The sequence below is a fragment of the Panulirus ornatus genome, chromosome 4 (assembly GCF_036320965.1).
Source record: "Panulirus ornatus isolate Po-2019 chromosome 4, ASM3632096v1, whole genome shotgun sequence".
NCBI lineage: Eukaryota > Metazoa > Arthropoda > Malacostraca > Decapoda > Palinuridae > Panulirus > Panulirus ornatus.
Genome location: NC_092227.1, coordinates 38,756,019 through 38,774,621, shown reverse-complemented (window position 1 = coordinate 38,774,621; position 18,603 = coordinate 38,756,019). Strand labels below are relative to the sequence as shown.

Sequence of the window (18,603 nt, the reverse complement as noted above, 5' to 3'; positions counted from 1 at the left end):
TTCCTTTACTGGGCTACATTTCCTGATTTGTGTCACTGACAAATTCTGAACTTCTGCAGAAGGGTCATCTCTCCAGGTTGTTGAAGATGAAAAGTATGGACCCTAGGAATGAGCCTTGTGTTACTTCCACTTGTCACATAAAGCCAGTTGGATGCTTCCCCACTCAATACCACTTACTTTCAGTGTCAGTCTGCTATCCAAATACAAATTTAATCTCCAATGCTATGAGCTTTAATTTAGCAGTCTTATAGGTGGTAAAAAAGTCCAAGTATATAGCATTAGCAGATACTTCAGAGTCCTAAAGATTAAGTATATGAATAAAGAATTCAGTCATATTCGCTGGAAATATTATTTTATTCTGAAAACCTTCTTGTTGGATGGTTATCCATCTATCATCTTCTAGGAAGGGTCATCACTCCAGGTTGTTGATGAAGATGATGAAAAGTATGTATCCGAGGAATAAGCCTTGTGTTACTTCCACTTGTCACTTAAAGCCAGTTGGATGCTTCCCCATTCAATACCACTTACTATTTACCCTTTCAGAGTCAGTCTGCTATCCAAATACAGATTTAATCTCCAATGCTATGAGCTTTAATTTAGTAGTCTTATAGGTGGTACAAAAGTTCAATTATCTAACATTAAAGGATACTTCAGAGTCCTAAACGTCAAGTATATGATTAAAGAATTCAGTCATATTTGCTGGAAATATCATTTCATTCTGAAAACCTTCTTGTTGGATGGTTATCAATCTATCATCTTCTAGGAATTTCATGATTTTGTCTCTACGTAATGTTTCTAATGCTTTTCCTTGAACCAGAGTAAGGCATTTTCTATCTCCTTTTTTGAAAACTGGCAGTACATTAGTTAGTTTCCAGTCATCTGGTACTTTCCCTTTCTCAAATGATTTGCTGAATATTTTGGTGATTGGAAAAGCTATTTGCCTGCTTATGTCTTTCAGTATTCTGAGGCAGAAATTGTCTGGACTTGTTCATATTTAGTTCATCTATACATTTAAGTACTTCACAGGACTGCAAATTTTTTATGTCAAATTTTTCACTTCAGATACCTGGAAGCATATTTTGCTATTGTGGTATACTGAATACTGGTATATTCTTTACTGTCACCAGTAACGATGCCACTTTCATTTGATAATGGGCCAAAAATATTCTTGATTTTTTTCTTTTGCTTCTAACATGTTTAGCCCCTTTTTTTAATGTTAGCTAAGATGGCACAGGCAACTGAATGCCCTAATCAAAGGTCATTTGTATAAATATAGCACCTTTTGGTGCTATGGACATCAATTTACTATAGAGCAGAGTGCTATAAACATCAACCTCAAAATTTAATTTCCCATCATAACTGAACTCTGTGTGCATTGCATGCTGTTTGTTGGCTATAGATGGCAAAGCAAACAAAGGTTGAGTGAGTGGAGCTGCCTGGAGGCCTTAGTAAACCCACTAGTGACTACAGTGGGAAGTTGTGTGCCTTTTCTAGCAAATGTTGAGTTTGTGGCACCCATCCCAACCTGTATAATCCTCCTACCCTTACATGAGACTGGCCAATCCAGTAAGTAATGTACTCTTCTTAAACTACAAATGCTTAATTATTAGTTCACTAGAAATATTAATAGTTTTACTATTTTTTCATATGCACCTGGGCATGAGAAGAAAGATCATGAGAGGCAAGTGTTTTGGGAGCAGCTGAATGAGTGTGTTAGTGATTTTGATGCACAAGACCGGGTTATAGTGATGGTTGATTTGAATGCAAAGGTGAGTAATGTGGCAGCTGAGGGAATAATTGGTATACATGGGGTGTTCAGTGTTGTAAATGGAAATGGTGAAGAGCTTGTAGATTTATGTGCTGAAAAAGAACTGGTGATTGGGAATACCTGGTTTAAAAAGCGAGATATACATAAGTATACGCATGCAAGTAGGAGAGATGGCCAGAGAGCGTTATTGGATTACGTGTTAATTGACAGGCGTGCGAAAGAGAGACTTTTGGATGTTAATGTGCTGAGAGGTGCAACTGGAGGGATGTCTGATCATTATCTGTTGGAGGCAAAGGTGAAGATTTGTATGGGTTTTCAGAAAAGAAGAGAGAATGTTGGGGTGAAGAGGGTTGTGAGAGTAAGTGAGCTTGGGAAGGAGACTTGTGTGAGGAAGTACCAGGAAAGACTGAGTACAGAATGGAAAAAGGTGAGAGCAAAGGAGGTAAGGGGAGTGGGGGAGGAATGGGATGTATTTAGGGAAGCAGTGATGGCTTGCGCAAAAGATGCTTGTGGCATGAGAAGCGTGGGAGGTGGGCAGATTAGAAAGGGTAGTGAGTGGTGGGATGAAGAAGTAAGATTATCAGTGAAAGAGAAGAGAGAGGCATTTGGACGATTTTTGCAGGGAAAAAATGCAAATGAGTGGATGATGTATAAAACAAAGGGGCAGGAGGTCAAGAGAAAGGTGCAAGAGGTGAAAAAGAGGGCAAATGAGAGTTGGGTGAGAGAGTATCATTAAATCTTAGGGAGAATAAAAAGATGTGCTGAAAAAGGACTGGTCATTGGGAATACCTGGTTTAAAAAGCGAGATATACGTAAGTATACGTATGTAAGTAGGAGAGATGGCCAGAGAGCGTTATTGGATTACGTGTTAATTGACAAGTGCGCGAAAGAGAGACTTTTGGATGTTAATGTGCTGAGAGGTGCAACTGGAGGGATGTCTGATCAATATCTTGTGGAGGCTAAGGTGAAGATTTGTAGGGGTTTTCAGAAAAGAAGAGTGAATGTTGGGGTGAAGAGGGTGGTGAGAGTAAGTGAGCTTGGGAAGGAGACTTGTGTGAGGAAGTACCAGGAGAGACTGAGTACAGAATGGAAAAAGGTGAGAACAATGGAAGTAAGGGGAGTGGGGGAGGAATGGGATGTATTTAGGGAATCAGTGATGTATTGCGCAAAAGATGCTTGTGGCATGAGAAGAGTGGGAGGTGGGTTGATTAGAAAGGGTAGTGAGTTGTGGGATGAAGAAGTAAGAGTATTAGTGAAAGAGAAGAGAGAGGCATTTGGACGATTTTTGCAGGGAAAAAATGCAACTGAGTGGGAGATGTATAAAAGAAAGAGACAGGAGGTCAAGAGAAAGGTGCAAGAGGTGAAAAAGAGGGCAAATGAGAGTTGGGGTGAGAGAGTATCATTAAATTTTATGGAGAATAAAAAGATGTTCTGGAAGGAGGTAAATAAAGTGCGTAAGACAAGGGAGCAAATGGGAACTTCAGTGAAGGGCGCAAATGGGGAGGTGATAACAAGTAGTGGTGATGTGAGAGGGAGATGGAGTGAGTATTTTGAAGGTTTGTTGAATGTGTTTGATGATAGAGTGGCAGATATAGGGTGTTTTGGTCAAGGTGGTGTGCAAAGTGAGAGGGTTAGGGAAAATGATTTGGTAAACAGAGAAGAGGTAGTAAAAGCTTTGCGGAAGATGAAAGCCGGCAAGGCAGCAGGATTGGATGGTATTGCAGTGGAATTTATTAAAAAAGGGGGTGACTGTATTATTTACTGGTTGGTAAGGTTATTTAATGTATGTATGACTCATGGTGAGGTGCCTGAGGATTGGCGGAATGTGTGCATAGTGCCATTGTACAAAGGCAAAGGGGATAAGAGTGAGTGCTCAAATTACAGAGGTATAAGTTTGTTGAGTATTCCTGGTAAATTATATGGGAGGGTATTGATTGAGAGGGTGAAGGCATGTACAGAGCATCAGATTGGGGAAGAGCAGTGTGGTTTCAGAAGTGGTAGAGGATGTGTGGATCAGGTGTTTGCTTTGAAGAATGTATGTGAGAAATACTTAGAAAAGCAAATGGATTTGTATGTAGCATTTATGGATCTGGAGAAGGCATATGATAGAGTTGATAGAGATGCTCTGTGGAAGGTATTAAGAATATATGGTGTGGGAGGCAAGTTGTTAGAAGCAGTGAAAAGTTTTTATCGAGGATGTAAGGCATATGTACGTGTAGGAAGAGAGGAAAGTGATTGGTTCTCAGTGAATGTAGGTTTGCGGCAGGGGTGTGTGATGTCTCCATGCTTGTTTAATTTGTTTATGGATGGGGTTGTTAGGGAGGTGAATGCAAGAGTTTTGGAAAGAGGGGCAAGTATGAAGTCTGTTGGGGATGAGAGAGCTTGGGAAGTGAGTCAGTTGTTGTTCGCTGATGATACAGCGCTGGTGGCTGATTCATGCGAGAAACTGCAGAAGCTGTTGACTGAGTTTGGTAAAGTGTGTGAAAGAAGAAAGTTAAGAGTAAATGTGAATAAGAGCAAGGTAATTAGGTACAGTAGGGATGAGGGTCAAGTCAATTGGGAGGTAAGTTTGAATGGAGAAAAACTGGAGGAAGTAAAGTGTTTTAGATATCTGGGAGTGGATCTGGCAGCGGATGGAACCATGGAAGCGGAAGTGGATCATAGGGTGGGGGAGGGGGCGAAAATCCTGGGAGCCTTGAAGAATGTGTGGAAGTCGAGAACATTATCTCGGAAAGCAAAAATGGGTATGTTTGAAGGAATAGTGGTTCCAGCAATGTTGTATGGTTGCGAGGCGTGGGCTATGGATAGAGTTGTGCGCAGGAGGATGGATGTGCTGGAAATGAGATGTTTGAGGACAATGTGTGGTGTGAGGTGGTTTGATCGAGTAAGTAACGTAAGGGTAAGAGAGGTGTGTGGAAATAAAAAGAGCGTGGTTGAGAGAGCAGAAGAGGGTGTTTTGAAATGGTTTGGGCACATGGAGAGAATGAGTGAGGAAAGATTTCCAAGAGGAGATATGTGTTGGAGGTGGAGGGAATGAGGAGAAGTGGGAGACCAAATTGGAGGTGGAAAGATGGAGTGAGAAAGATTTTGTGTGATCGGGGCCTGAACATGCAGGAGGGTGAAAGGAGGGCAAGGAATAGAGTGAATTGGATCGATGTGGTATACCGGGGTTAACGTGCTGTCAGTGGATTGAATCAGGGCATGTGAAGCGTCTGGGGTAAACCATGGAAAGCTGTGTAGGTATGTATATTTGCGTGTGTGGACGTATGTATATACATGTTTATGGGGGTGGGTTGGGCCATTTCTTTCATCTGTTTCCTTGCGCTACCTCGCAAACGCGAGAGACAGCGACAAAGCAAAAAAAAAAAAAAAGAAAATGTTCTGGAAGGAGGTAAATAAAGTGCGTAAGACAAGGGAGCAAATGGGAACTTCAGTGAAGGGGGCTAATAGGGAGGTGATAACAAGTAGCGGTGAAGTGAGAAGGAGATGGAGTGAGTATTTTGATGGTTTGTTGAATGTGTTTGATGATAGAGTGGCAGATATAGGGTGTTTTGGTCGAGGTGGTGTGCAAAGTGAGAGGGTTAGGGAAAATGATTTGGTAAACAGAGAAGAGGTAGTAAAAGCTTTGTGGAAGATGAAAGCCGGCAAGGCAGCAGGTTTGGATGGTATTGCAGTGGAATTTATTAAAAAAGGGGGTGACTGTATTGTTGACTGGTTGGTAAGGTTATTCAATGTATGTATGATTCATGGTGAGGTGCCTGAGGATTGGTGGAATGCTTGCATAGTGCCATTATACAAAGGCAAAGGGGATAAGAGTGAGTGCTCAAATTACAGAGGTATTAGTTTGCTGAGTATTCCTGGTAAATTATATGGGAGGGTATTGATTGAGAGGGTGAAGGCATGTACAGAGCATCAGATTGGGGAAGAGCATTGTGGTTTCAGAAGTGGTAGAGGATGTGTGGATCAGGTGTTTGCTTTGAAGAATGTATGTGAGAAATACTTAGAAAAGCAAATGGATTTGTACGTAGCATTCATGGATCTGGAGAAGGCATATGATAGAGTTGATAGAGATGCTCAGTGGAAGGTACTATGAATATATGGTGTGGGAGGCAAGTTGTTAGAAGCAGTGAAAAGTTTTTATTGAGGATGTAAGGCATGTGTACGTGTTGGAAGAGAGGAAAGTGATTGGTTCTCAGTGAATGTAGGTTTGCGGCAGGGGTGTGTGATGTCTCCATGGTTGTTTAATTTGTTTATGGATGGGGTTGTTAGGGAGGTGAATGCAAGAGTTTTGGAAAGAGGGGCAAGTATGCAGTCTGTTGGGGATGAGAGAGCTTGGGAAGTGAGTCAGTTGTTGTTTGCTGATGATACAGCGCTGGTGGCTGATTCATGTAAGAAACTGCAGAAGCTGGTGACTGAGTTTGGTAAAGTGTGTGAAAGAAGAAAGTTAAGAGTAAATGTGAATAAGAGCAAGGTTATTAGGTAAAATAGGGTTGAGGGTCAAGTCAACTGGGAGGTAAGTTTGAATGGAGAAAAACTGGAGGAAGTAAAGTGTTTTAGATATCTGGGAGTGGATCTGGCAGCGGATGGAGCCATGGAAGCAGAAGTGAATCATAGGGTGGGGGAGGGGGTGAAAATCCTGGGAGCCTTGAAGAATGTGTGGAAGTCGAGAACATTATCTTGGAAAGCAAAAATGGGTATGTTTGAAGGAAGAGTGGTTCCAACAATGTTGTATGGTTGCGAGGCGTTGGCTATGGATAGAGTTGTGCACAGGAGGGTGGATGTACTGGAAATGAGATGTTTAAGGACAATACGTGGTGTGAGGTGGTTTGATCAAGTAAGTAATGTAAGGGTAAGAGAGATGTGTGGAAATAAAAAGAGCGTGATTGAGAGAGCAGAAGAGGGTGTTTTGAAATGGTTTGGGCACATGGAGAGAATGAGTGAGGAAAGATTGACCAAGAGGATATATGTATCGGAGGTGGAGGGAACGAGGAGAAGTGGGAGACCAAATTGGAGGTGGAAAGATGGAGTGAAAAAGATTTTGAGTGATTGGGGCCTGAACATGCAGGAGGGTGAAAGGCGGGCAAGGAATAGAGTGAATTGGATCGATGTGGTATACCGGGGTCGACGTGCTGTCAATGGATTGAACCAGGGCATGTGAAGCGTCTGGGGTAAACCGTGGAAAGTTCTGTGGGGCCTGGATGTGGAAAGGGAGCTGTGGTTTCGGGCATTATTACATGACAGCTAGAGAATGAGTATGAACGAATGGGGCCTTTGTTGTCTTTTCCTAGCACTACCTCGCACACATGAGGGGGAGGGGGATGTTATTCCATGTGTGGCGAGGTGGCGATGGGAATAAATAAAGGCAGACTATGAATTATGTACATGTGTATATATGTATATGTCTGTGTGTGTATATATATGTGTACATTGAGATGTATAGGTATGTATATTTGCGTGTGTGGACGTGTATGTATATACATGTGTGGGGGTGGGTTGGGCCATTTCTTTCATCTGTTTCCTTGCGCTACCTCGCAAACGCAGGAGACAGCGACAAAGCAAAATATATAAATAAATAAAAAACTATTTTTTCTGCAGATTATCATTTAAACATAGCAAAAAAGTGAAATGTAAGTTTATGTACCTTGCACACAGGTTTGGCTAACATGACAGATATGTTTTTCTAAACTAAGGATGGTTACCTACAAATTCTTAAGAGAAAAACATGGTTTTAGATTTTTTTTGAACCTTTTCATATATTGGGAAAAATTGCAATTTTTGCATGCTAGTAGAGAAAAAGAAAAAGAAAAGGTGCAGCAAAAGAGTTAAAGCATTCTTTTGCATTTTTCTTCATACTGTAAGAAATCTTTGTTCATAGTTTTCTTGCCAAGTCTGACTTTCTTACTATGCTTTCTCTGTACTCTTATTACATTTCATGGTCTTCTTTGTTGCCATCTGACTTGGATAACCTGTAAGTCTTTCTTTTATGTTTGATTAAAACAATCTCTTTAGTCATTCAACCTGGCTCCTCCCTTATACAACTACTTTTCACCTACCTAGGGAAAATGACCCTTTATTGGGGAAATATTATTTTCTTAAACTTTCTCCACATCTTCTTACTTGTGTACACAGATAAGAGTACAATCCAATATATGTTACCTGATTCATGCCACAATCTGTCAAAGTTTGTTAGGTGTCATTATGTTGTTTTGTTTTAAATCAAAACAAAAGCTTACAGTGTATTGTTTAATACTGATTGCTATTTGTCAAGTTTTCACCCTCACAGGCATTAATTAGGTCTGTTTGTGGACATCACTAAATTGAAGATAATACTACCTTTCTTGGGCCTTGGATCATTTGATTTACAAAGAAGTCTTCAATTCAATCAATGACTCTGCTTCCCTTGTGGTCACACATCAGAAGGTCCTAGTTTATGTTGGAGTTCTTAAAATCTCTTGCAATTAAAGCTTCTATGTTAATTGCTAAGGATCTAATTTCATCATACAAAGTACTGGTTTACATAGGAATGTAAAGGAATTCAACAGACCACTAGGTCCTTTCAAGGCTGTTTGTGATAGTGGAAGATATCAGAAACTCAGATTTGTGCACCAAAAGTTATGTCTTTTTGTGAACATCACTAAATTGAAGATAATACTACCTTTCTTGGGCCTTGGATCATTTGATTTAGCAGTCTTCAATTCAATCAATTACTCTGCTTCCCTTGTGGTCACACATCAGAAGATCCTAGTTTATGTTGGAGTCCTTAAAATCTCTTGCAATTAAAGCTTCTATGTTAATTGCTAAGGATTTAATTTCATCATATAAAGAAGTACTGGTTTACAAAGGAATGTAAAGGAATTCAGCAACAGACCACTAGGTCCTTTCAAGGCTGTTTGTGATAGTGGAAGGTATCAGAAACTCACAGATTTGTGTAGTAAAAGTTAAAAGGTATACTTATAATTCAAAGAGAATAACCTGCAAATTCTCATTTTGACTGTGGAGATGCAAATAGTGAGCTGTGGACTTGAAGCAAGATATTCATCAAGTTTACTCTTAAATGTAACTATGGTGCTGCTTTCAACAACTTTACTTAGCATATCGTTCCGTATATTAACAATCCTGTTGAAGAAACAGGTATTTCACTTCCTCCAATGTAAACCATAAGCCCACAAGTTTGTATCTAATACTATGAGTAAAATCAAACAAATCAAGTCTTAGGAAATTTGATTGATCAAGATCATCAAAGCCTTTGATCATTTTGACTGTATAACTGCATTAGATCACTTTTTAACCTTCTATGTTCTAAGATAAATAGATTTAAGTTGTATAATTTCATCTTGTAGGATATATTTTTTAGCCCAGCAATCATTGTGGTTACTTGATGCTGTAATCTGTCCATTCTGTCGAGGTCTTTTTTGGGTAGGATGGCAAAAAGTGAGCACACTATTCAAGATGTGGACGAACCAATGAAATGTAAAGAAAAAGGACAATTTCCAGGACTTAAATTCGAAGGCTCTACCTATGAAACCAAGAATTTTGTTTGCTCTTTTCACAGCTTCTGTACACTGCTTTCTTGGTTTTAGATCACCAGAGATTATTATACCCAAGTCTTTTGCAGTTCAACAGAATTCATACTGTAGCTTGCCTTTTCGTTTTTTGTACCAACATGTAAAACTAAGCACTTGTATCCATATCAAAATTCATTACCCACTTAAGAGCTCAGTTCATCAGTGTGTCTATGTCAGTTTGAAGTTGTAGACACTCAAATTCATGTGTATCATCAGCGAATTTTTATATCTTGCAATGCAGCCCACTATCAGTATCACTAATACATATGAGAAAGAGAACAGATCCCAAGACTGATCCTTGTATCACTCCACTAGTTATGCCTAAACATTCTGAGGCCAAACCATAAATCACTACTCTTTATTTATGGCCAGTTACCTAATTTCCTATCCACTCAAGTATAAACCTATCAATATAATACGATTTAATTTTTGCTAGTAATCGTTGATGCAGAACCTTATTGAAAGCTTTCTGAAAGTCTAGATGGAAAACATCAACTGCTTTACCTTTGTCGCACATGTTGATTATATCACAAAAGATATGTCAAACATGAATAAGTTCATCAAAAACTATGCTGAGAATTGTTTATTAAGTGTTGGTCTTCTAAATGGCTTATAATTCTATCTCAAATGATGGTTTTCATAAGTTTTCCAACTACAGACATTAAGCTAATAGGATGATAATTTCCCATTAGTGACTTATTACCTTTTTTTGAATATCAGTTTTACATTGGCAAACTATCATTCATCTGGAACTTTTCCTGTAGCAAGTGACTTATTGAAAAGGGCAGTCAAGGGCTTAACTATCTCATTTTTCACCTTCTTCATTGTTCTTTGATAAAACTTATCAGGTCCTGCTGTTTTATTTATTTTCATTCCATTTATTGTTGAAGTTATGTCCTTAGCTTTTACGTCAATTTGTTGAAGAACATTCCCCTCTCTTATCAATGAAGTGGACTTAGGACATGGGTTGTGTCTTCGATTGTAAATACAGGTGCAAAAATGTTATTCAATATTTTTGCCATGGCTTCGTTGTCTTGAACCAAGTCACTGTTTTCCATAATTAACGGAACTACTGACTAGGTAATGATTCTTACTTCTAACATAGCTGTAAAACTCCTTAGAGTTTCTTTTCCTATTTTCAGCAACAAATGCTTCATGTTGACATTTACTTTGTCGTCTAATTCTCTTGCTTTCTCTATGCAAATTTACATAACTTACTCTATCGTGTTGATTACTGGATTCTCTATGTTTCTTATGAGCTACTTTCTTAGACAACAGGCACTTTCTTATTTCACCATTCCACTACCTTGGCTTTGTTTTAGAAATACACTGTCTACTATGCATTGATACTTACGTTTCCTCGGCTGTTCTGACAGTTTTTGTGAAACTTTTCCAAGATACATTCATGTCATTTTCATTGACTATATCATCCCAGGTTTGACTGTAAAGAGCAATATGAAGATCATTAAAATTTGCAACTTTACAATCGGGTTTTTTTGTGACTGTCATTTTGACCAACATTACATGCAGTGTTGAAAGCAACTGCAAAAGCAATTTGCAGGTGATCACTTGCACCAAACTTTTCTCCGGCTTCAACATTATTTACAAGATCCTAATTTGTAGTGAAAACTAAATCTAAAATATTTTTGTTGTGAGTAGGTTTCTTGACTACTCGGGTTAGGGCACTATCAAGCAAATTAAGGTAGCATCCATACCCAGGGCTACTGGAAAGGGACTTTCCTGTAATTTCATGATCTTATCATAACAGTGGTCAATAGCTGGAACAGACTAAGCAAGGAGACTGTAAATATCAGCAGTTTAAAATACATACATGTGTCTCAAGAAGGCATATGGGCAGGCCAATTGCACTTGACTGACTGGCGGATAATATTTCTGTTGTCCGTTTGTTTGTCTGTACATCTGTACATGTGGATTTTTTTTTTCAATATGTCTCTCTGTCTATGTGAAGTTGCCTTTTTCTACCTATCTGTGCAATCTGTAAGCAGTTACCTATTTCTACCTCAATGCGTAATATGAGATGGAGATCTACATTCATGGGGCCCAGTTTCTGTGACTTTCCCGTCATAAAACTTTCTAAACTTTTTCATGCTACCAGCACCTGTAGTTTCGTTTCATTGTTTCACTTGCTCTACTTACCCATAACTCTTGATGCTTTTCTGACATCTGATATCTTTTCTGATAAGCTTCTTGTTTCTTTTTGTGCTTACATTTTTTTTTTTTTTTTCAAACTATTCGCCATTTCCCGCATTAGCGAGGTAGCGTTAAGAACAGAGGACTGGGCCTTTGAGGGAATACCCTCACCTGGCCCAATTCTCTGTTCCTTCTTTTGGAAAATTAAAAAAAAAAAAACGAGAGGGGAGGATTTCCAGCCCCCCGCTCCCTCCCCTTTTAGTCACCTTCTACGACACGCAGGGAATACGTGGGAAGTATTCTTAATCCCCTATCCCCAGGGATATCATATAAACATATATATACATAAATGCCCATACACATACATATAAATACATATACATATACAGACATAAACATATGTACACTTGTACATGTACACTTGTGCTTACATATGTGCTCTATATAGGAAAAAAGAAGCATGCTACACAGCTGAAAGTGAATAGCTTTCTCAATACATCTATACAAACTTTTCCTCCTCCTGTTGGGAAAGTTGCTGAATCAGATAATTCAAGGGGTAACCCTTACTCCAGTACACCCCACCCTATCATTGCTTCTTTTTTAAGTTTTGTTAAATAACTAATTTAATAGAAGAAAGTCCAAGGCAAGTAGTTGTTCTTAGGCTTAGTTGTTGCATGTATATTCCAAACTTAAGAGTTAGATACTAGTTACATCACAAGTGAAAATTCATCTCTGGCAAGACTTTATATCATCAATAGACAAAATTGACTACAATCTTGTCAAGTACCTTCCTATTTCAAAAGATTTCATCATTTCCCTGCCCCTAAAAGGACAGCCCTGAAGCTAGCCGGAATCCTTATAAATGGGGTCCTGGTAGTGTTTGAGTGAAAAATTAGTGCTCTAATCCCCATTTACTGGGTTTCACTTGCTCACATAACAGTATTTCACACTATGAAAGGTTTTGGAGAAAGAAACCCTCAACATTATACTAGGAAGCCAGTACTGCCATCCTGCCATTCAGCTTATTCATACACTCAGCTGAAGAATGCCAATTACATTAATTTTTGAAGCCTTTCTGCTTGGACTCGGAAGAAGTATCCAGCATTTCTGCACGGAACCGCTTCGGGTGAACATACTTGGACGTGGTGGTACAAGTAGTTGCACGGACTGTGATCCTCGCTTTGGTTACAAGAATGTTCTTCCGCCCACCAGTGATGCTACTACTTTTGTGAATTAAGAACCATTGCAACACAAACCTCGCCAGGTGGTAGAGTGACCCACAGTGTATCGAGACAGACTTCCCCAGAACTTTTTTGAAAGGGGAAGTAAATGTTTATAGTAGTGTTACTGGAGTGATAGTTTTCATACATGGTGCTCTGACAAGAAAATACTGAAATTGGAAAAGAATGTAGCTTAGACAATGAAGCTTATTCTTTCATTGAAATGTGAACAAAGGGAGCATTTTTCAAAGTGATAGAGATGGAAAGCAAAAAGGCGTTTTTCATGAATGTACTGGAAAAGTTGAGGTCCAGATAAACTTTTGGTCTGTCAAGGCTTTATTATGGCGGATGACCAACAACCTACCCTCATGTATCCAAGATATGGTTGTACTTTATGCAATGAAGACAATTGAGAAACATCATAAGCCAATATTCCAATTTCATGATAAGAGAAGTGGACCAGGCAGTATGATACAGTGGTTAAATTAATGAAAACTACTATTGACGTTTGTGTAAATAAATTATACATTTCCCTTTTCCATAGCCAGAGGTTGAACCATTATGTGACATTCATTTTTCATTTCATTTCAAGCTAAAAGTTTCAGTTTTCTAAATTATTTCTTACATTTTTCATATGTATATATATATATATATATATATATATATATATATATATATATATATATATATATATATATGTGTGTGTGTGTGTGTGTGTATATGTGTGTATGTGTGTATATATATGTATATATGTGTATACATATATATATATATATATATATATATATATATATATATTATCCCTGGGGATAGGGGTGAAAGAATACTTCCCACGCATTCCTCACGTGTCGTAGAAGGCGACTAGAGGGGACAGGAGCGGGGGGCCAGAAATCCTCCCCTCCTTGTTTCTAACTTTCTAAAAATGGGAAACAGAAAGAGTCACGCGGGGAGTGCTCATCCTCCTCGTAGACTCAGATTGGGGTGTTTAAATGTGTGTGGATGTAACCAAGATGTGAAAAAAGGAGAGATAGGTAGTATGTTTGAGGAAAGGAACCTGGATGTTTTGGCTCTGTGTGAAACGAAGCTCAAGGGTAAAGGGGAAGAGTGGTTTGGGAATGTCTTGGGAGTAAAGTCAGAGGTTAGTGAGAGGACAAGAGCAAGGGAAGGAGTAGCACTACTCCTGAAACAGGAGTTGTGGGAGTATGTGATAGAATGTAAGAAAGTAAATTCTCGATTAATATGGGTAAAACTGAAAGTTGATGGAGAGAGATGGGTGATTATTGGTGCATATGCACCTGGGCATGAGAAGAAAGATCATGAGAGGCAAGTGTTTTGGGAGCAGCTGAATGAGTGGGTTAGTGGTTTTGATGCACGACACCGGGTTACAGTGATGGGTGATTTGAATGCAAAGGTGAGTAATGTGGCAGTTGAGGGAATAATTGGTATACATGGGGTGTTCAGTGTTGTAAATGGAAATGGTGAAGAGCTTGTAGATTTATGTGCTGAAAAAGGACTGGTGATTGGGAATACCTGGTTTAAAAAGCGAGATATACATAAGTATACGTATGTAAGTAGGAGAGATGGCCAGAGAGCGTTACTGGATTACGTGTTAATTGACAGGCGTGCGAAAGAGAGACTTTTGGATGTTAATGTGCTGAGAGGTGCAACTGGAGGGATGTCTGATCATTATCTTGTGGAGGCTAAGGTGAAGATTTGTATGGGTTTTCAGAAAAGAAGAGTGAATGTTGGGGTGAAGAGGGTTGTGAGAGTAAGTGAGCTTGGGAAGGAGACTTGTGTGAGGAAGTACCAAGAGAGACTGAGTACAGAATGGAAAAAGGTGAGAACAATGGAAGTAAGGGGAGTGGGGGAGGAATGGGATGTATTTAGGAAATCAGTGATGGATTGCGCAAAAGATGCTTGTGGCATGAGAAGCGTGGGAGGTGGGTTAATTAGAAAGGGTAGTGAGTGGTGGGATGAAGAAGTAAGATTGTTAGTGAAAGAGAAGAGAGAGGCATTTGGACGATTTTTGCAGGGAAAAAATGCAATTGAGTGGGAGATGTATAAAAGAAAGAGACAGGAGGTCAAGAGAAAGGTGCAAGAGGTGAAATAGAGGGCAAATGAGACTTGGGATGAGAGGGTATCATTAAATTTTAGGGAGAATAAAAAGATGTTCTGGAAGGAGGTAAATAAAGTGCGTAAGACAAGGGAGCAAATGGGAACTTCAGTGAAGGGCGCTAATGGGGAGGTGATCACAAGTAGTGGTGATGTGAGAAGGAGATGGAGTGAGTATTTTGAAGATTTGTTGAATGTGTTTGACGATAGAGTGGCAGATATAGGGTGTTTTGGTCGAGGTGGTGCACAAAGTCAGAGGGTTAGGGAAAATGATTTGGTAAACAGAGAAGAGGTAGTAAAAGCTTTGTGGAAGATGAAAGCCGGCAAGGCAGCAGGTTTGGATGGAATTGCAGTGGAATCTATTAAAAAAGGGGGTGACTGTATTGTTGACTGGTTGGTAAGGTTATTTAATTTATGTATGACTCATGGTGAGGTGCCTGAGGATTGGCGGAATGCGTGCATAGTGCCATTGTACAAAGGCAAAGGGGATAAGAGTGAGTGCTCAAATTACAGAGGTATAAGTTTGTTGAGTATTCCTGGTTAATTATATGGGAGGGTATTGATTGAGAGGGTGAAGGCATGTACAGAGCATCAGATTGGGGAAGAGCAGTGTGGTTTCAGAAGTGGTAGAGGATATGTGGATCAGGTGTTTGCTTTGAAGAATGTATGTGAGAAATACTTAGAAAAGCAAATGGATTTGTATGTAGCATTTATGGATCTGGAGAAGGCATATGATAGAGTTGACAGAGGTGCTCTGTGGAAGGTATTAAGAATATATGGTGTGGGAGGCAAGTTGTTAGAAGCAGTGAAAAGTTTTTATTGAGGATGTAAGGCATGTGTACGTGTAGGAAGAGAGGAAAGTGATTGGTTCTCAGTGAATGTAGGTTTGCGGCAGGGGTGTGTGATGTCTCCATGGTTGTTTAATTTGTTTATGGATGGGGTTGTTAGGGAGGTGAATGCAAGAGTTTTGGAAAGAGAGGCAAGTATGAAGTCTGTTGTGGATGAGAGAGCTTGGGAAGTGAGTCAGTTGTTGTTCGCTGGAACCATGGAAAGTTGTGTGGGGCCTGGATGTGGAAAGGGAGCTGTGGTTTCGGGCATTATTTGCATGACAGCTAGAGACTGAGTGTGAACGAATGGGGCCTTTGTTGTCTTTTCCTACCGCTACCTCGCACACATGAGGGGGAGGGGGATGGTATTCCATGTGTGGCGAGGCGGCGATGGGAATGAATAAAGGCAGACAGTGTGAATTGTGTGCATGGGTATATATGTATGTGTCTGTGTGTGTATATATATGTGTACAATGAGATGTATAGGTATGTATATTTGCGTGTGTGGACATGTATGTATATACATGTGTATGGGGGTGGGTTGGGCCATTTCTTTCGTCTGTTTCCTTGCGCTACCTCGCAAACGCGGGAGACAGTGACAAAGCAAAGTAAATAAATAAATGAATATTCTCTACTGCATCAATTTTCCATCATACATTATCTTGAAATAAATGACATAATGAACATACTTTCAAACACAGTTAGTAAGAAAAACCATACCTGTACATGATGATATTTTTAATCAGTCCATCTCTCAGAGTTCCTTCTCTTGTTAATGGCCATATGAACAGGATGTCAACCTCATCTTCCAGATCTTCACAGAGATGAACTGTAATTCCTAGCTTCTGTAGCACTTTCTGAATGTCTTCATCTTCTACATAAAGTTGAGAATCTGGCAATTCTGACTTTACAGCCAAACCTGCTACAGGAAATGGTGCAGTGTCACAGACAATTACTGAATGCCTCCCGCCTGATTTGTCCTTTCTCACTTGTTCTTTTATGTGAAAAATTATATGTTGTGCAGCACGAAGAAAAGTATCTGTAAAACTCTTGCTGTTTAGAAATGTAATGGCACTTTCACTGAGATAAATATGATCATTTTCTTGTGCAATTGGATATCTATCAATGAGGGACAGCTCTATGGCACCCCTACAATGAAAATTTACTGAGATGATGTCATGACTAACAACACTTGTCAGGTTTGTAACTGGATACACAGCATTCTCCCAGAATGTGGTGCTGTTTTCTGGAAAAGTGCTAATATACTGCTCTTCATCTAAGTGCAACTTAAATGCAAGTATCAAGGCATCCACAGACCCATCATCTGTGCACTGAAGACTTAAAGTTTTGTCTACATTTCCTGAAAGGTGCCGGGTAATATCATCAAGAGAATTGAAATCCACTGTAGTTACATGGGTCCACTGTGACAACAGCTTAAAACCCCCTGGCACACAATTCAATTTCTCAGACATGTATGGTTCCTTAAGGTTTATGCAAACAATTTTGTTACTAAAGTATGAGAAGTCAGAAGCAAGAACCTTAGTTTGCTTTGAAATGTAATCACAGCTACTAAGAGCCACATATACCTCGGACTTGGCAGGAATAACTCTCCCAGACAATGATGGGCAGATTTCTCTCTGAGCATTATGAGCTTGCTCATTCAATAGCTGGATTCCGACATTTTTATTTCCTTCTATGTGTCTTTCTAGATCCTTTTCTATTACAGGACTCTGCTTAGGATTCATGGATGTCTGTGATATAGACATGGTATCTTGCAGTGCAGTGGACAAGGAATGTGACGCCAGTGATTGTAAAGGTAATGTGGATGTCTTAATTGTTGGTTCATTGGATGCTATAGATGACTTAGGAGGTAGAAGAAGATGTTTCCAAGCATGATCAAGTGTTGAAAGGATGTGTTCTCCAAACAACCCTGCATCCACCGTCTCACTAATCACTAGTGACACCCTGTAAGGAGTGAGAAACTTATCAAGACCAAAGCATACAATAAGATATCAAAATATTCCTTCAATCAGTAATCATGGTAAACATAATGCAGGTTCTAAAAAATGAAAAACCTTTTCTCTCCATGACAATGTCCCAAGAGCATGAGAGATTTTCCTTCTAACACTCAGTATTCTGGTGAAGAGAAATAAACCTTCCCTACCCTTCACCGGTGGAGAGATACTGACCTTCTCAACCCTTCACCAACCTCTCAACTATTATAAAAGAAGCTTGCCCACTTCATGCCAGTTCTCAGCCAGTCATAGATCATTAAAGATATCAAATAACTGACACACTCATTCCCAAATGCTCAGTGGCTCTCAAAATTCACAGATTGTGGGTGTCAACCCAAACAAAACAGAAAACTTTTCAGAAAAAGAGAAAGGAAGCCAGGCAACAGTCCAAGGGACACAACTCTGAGGGAAAAGTCTTATCATCTTTCAAAGCCTACATTACTTTCCCATGTCCATGAGTGTGAAAGCATGCCCACATGAAGGAGGGGGAAGGTTTAGAGAAAACATTACATAAGAAAAATCTAAATAAATACCTTCAATGGTGATTTGGAAGCATGCTGGAATCTGTTTCTCATGAAGATTTCCCTAAGCCACCTACCACAGGTCCAAAATGCCTAAACAAAGATATAGTCTGACAAAGGTAGTAGATAAATGTAACAGAACTATTATTTTGACTTCCTTCAATGAAAAGTTTCTGAAGAAGGCTAGGTTAGAAGCCACTTTCCCTATATCATGTGCTCTAGTGTTAAGCCCTGGTTGAGCCAATAAAGCAAGTTTCTTAATCCACATATTGGTATTTCTCAATGAAAGTGCTGTAAGTAGAGTTACTGATTCCAGGATAATATGTTTTCTCTATGGATAGACTTCACAAGTCTAATGGAGGCATTATACTAAAGGTACACCACTGATTTTCCGGCACTCCTGGTTCCAAAGCCTTACCGGATT

At 39.4% G+C, this 18,603-nt stretch overlaps 1 protein-coding gene across 1 annotated transcript in view; it reads right to left on the bottom strand.

The window, feature by feature from the left end:
- LOC139764778 (protein arginine N-methyltransferase 9-like) overlaps positions 1-18,603 on the bottom strand; it is a 354,991-nt gene that overhangs the window by 188,123 nt on the left and 148,265 nt on the right. Inside the window, exons 6-7 of the mRNA XM_071691660.1 lie at positions 18,192-18,252; positions 16,364-17,643 (exon numbers count right to left, since the gene is read on the bottom strand). Coding sequence (XP_071547761.1) covers positions 16,364-17,643; positions 18,192-18,252 — 1,341 coding nt within the window. The remainder of the gene's footprint in view (positions 1-16,363; positions 17,644-18,191; positions 18,253-18,603) is intronic.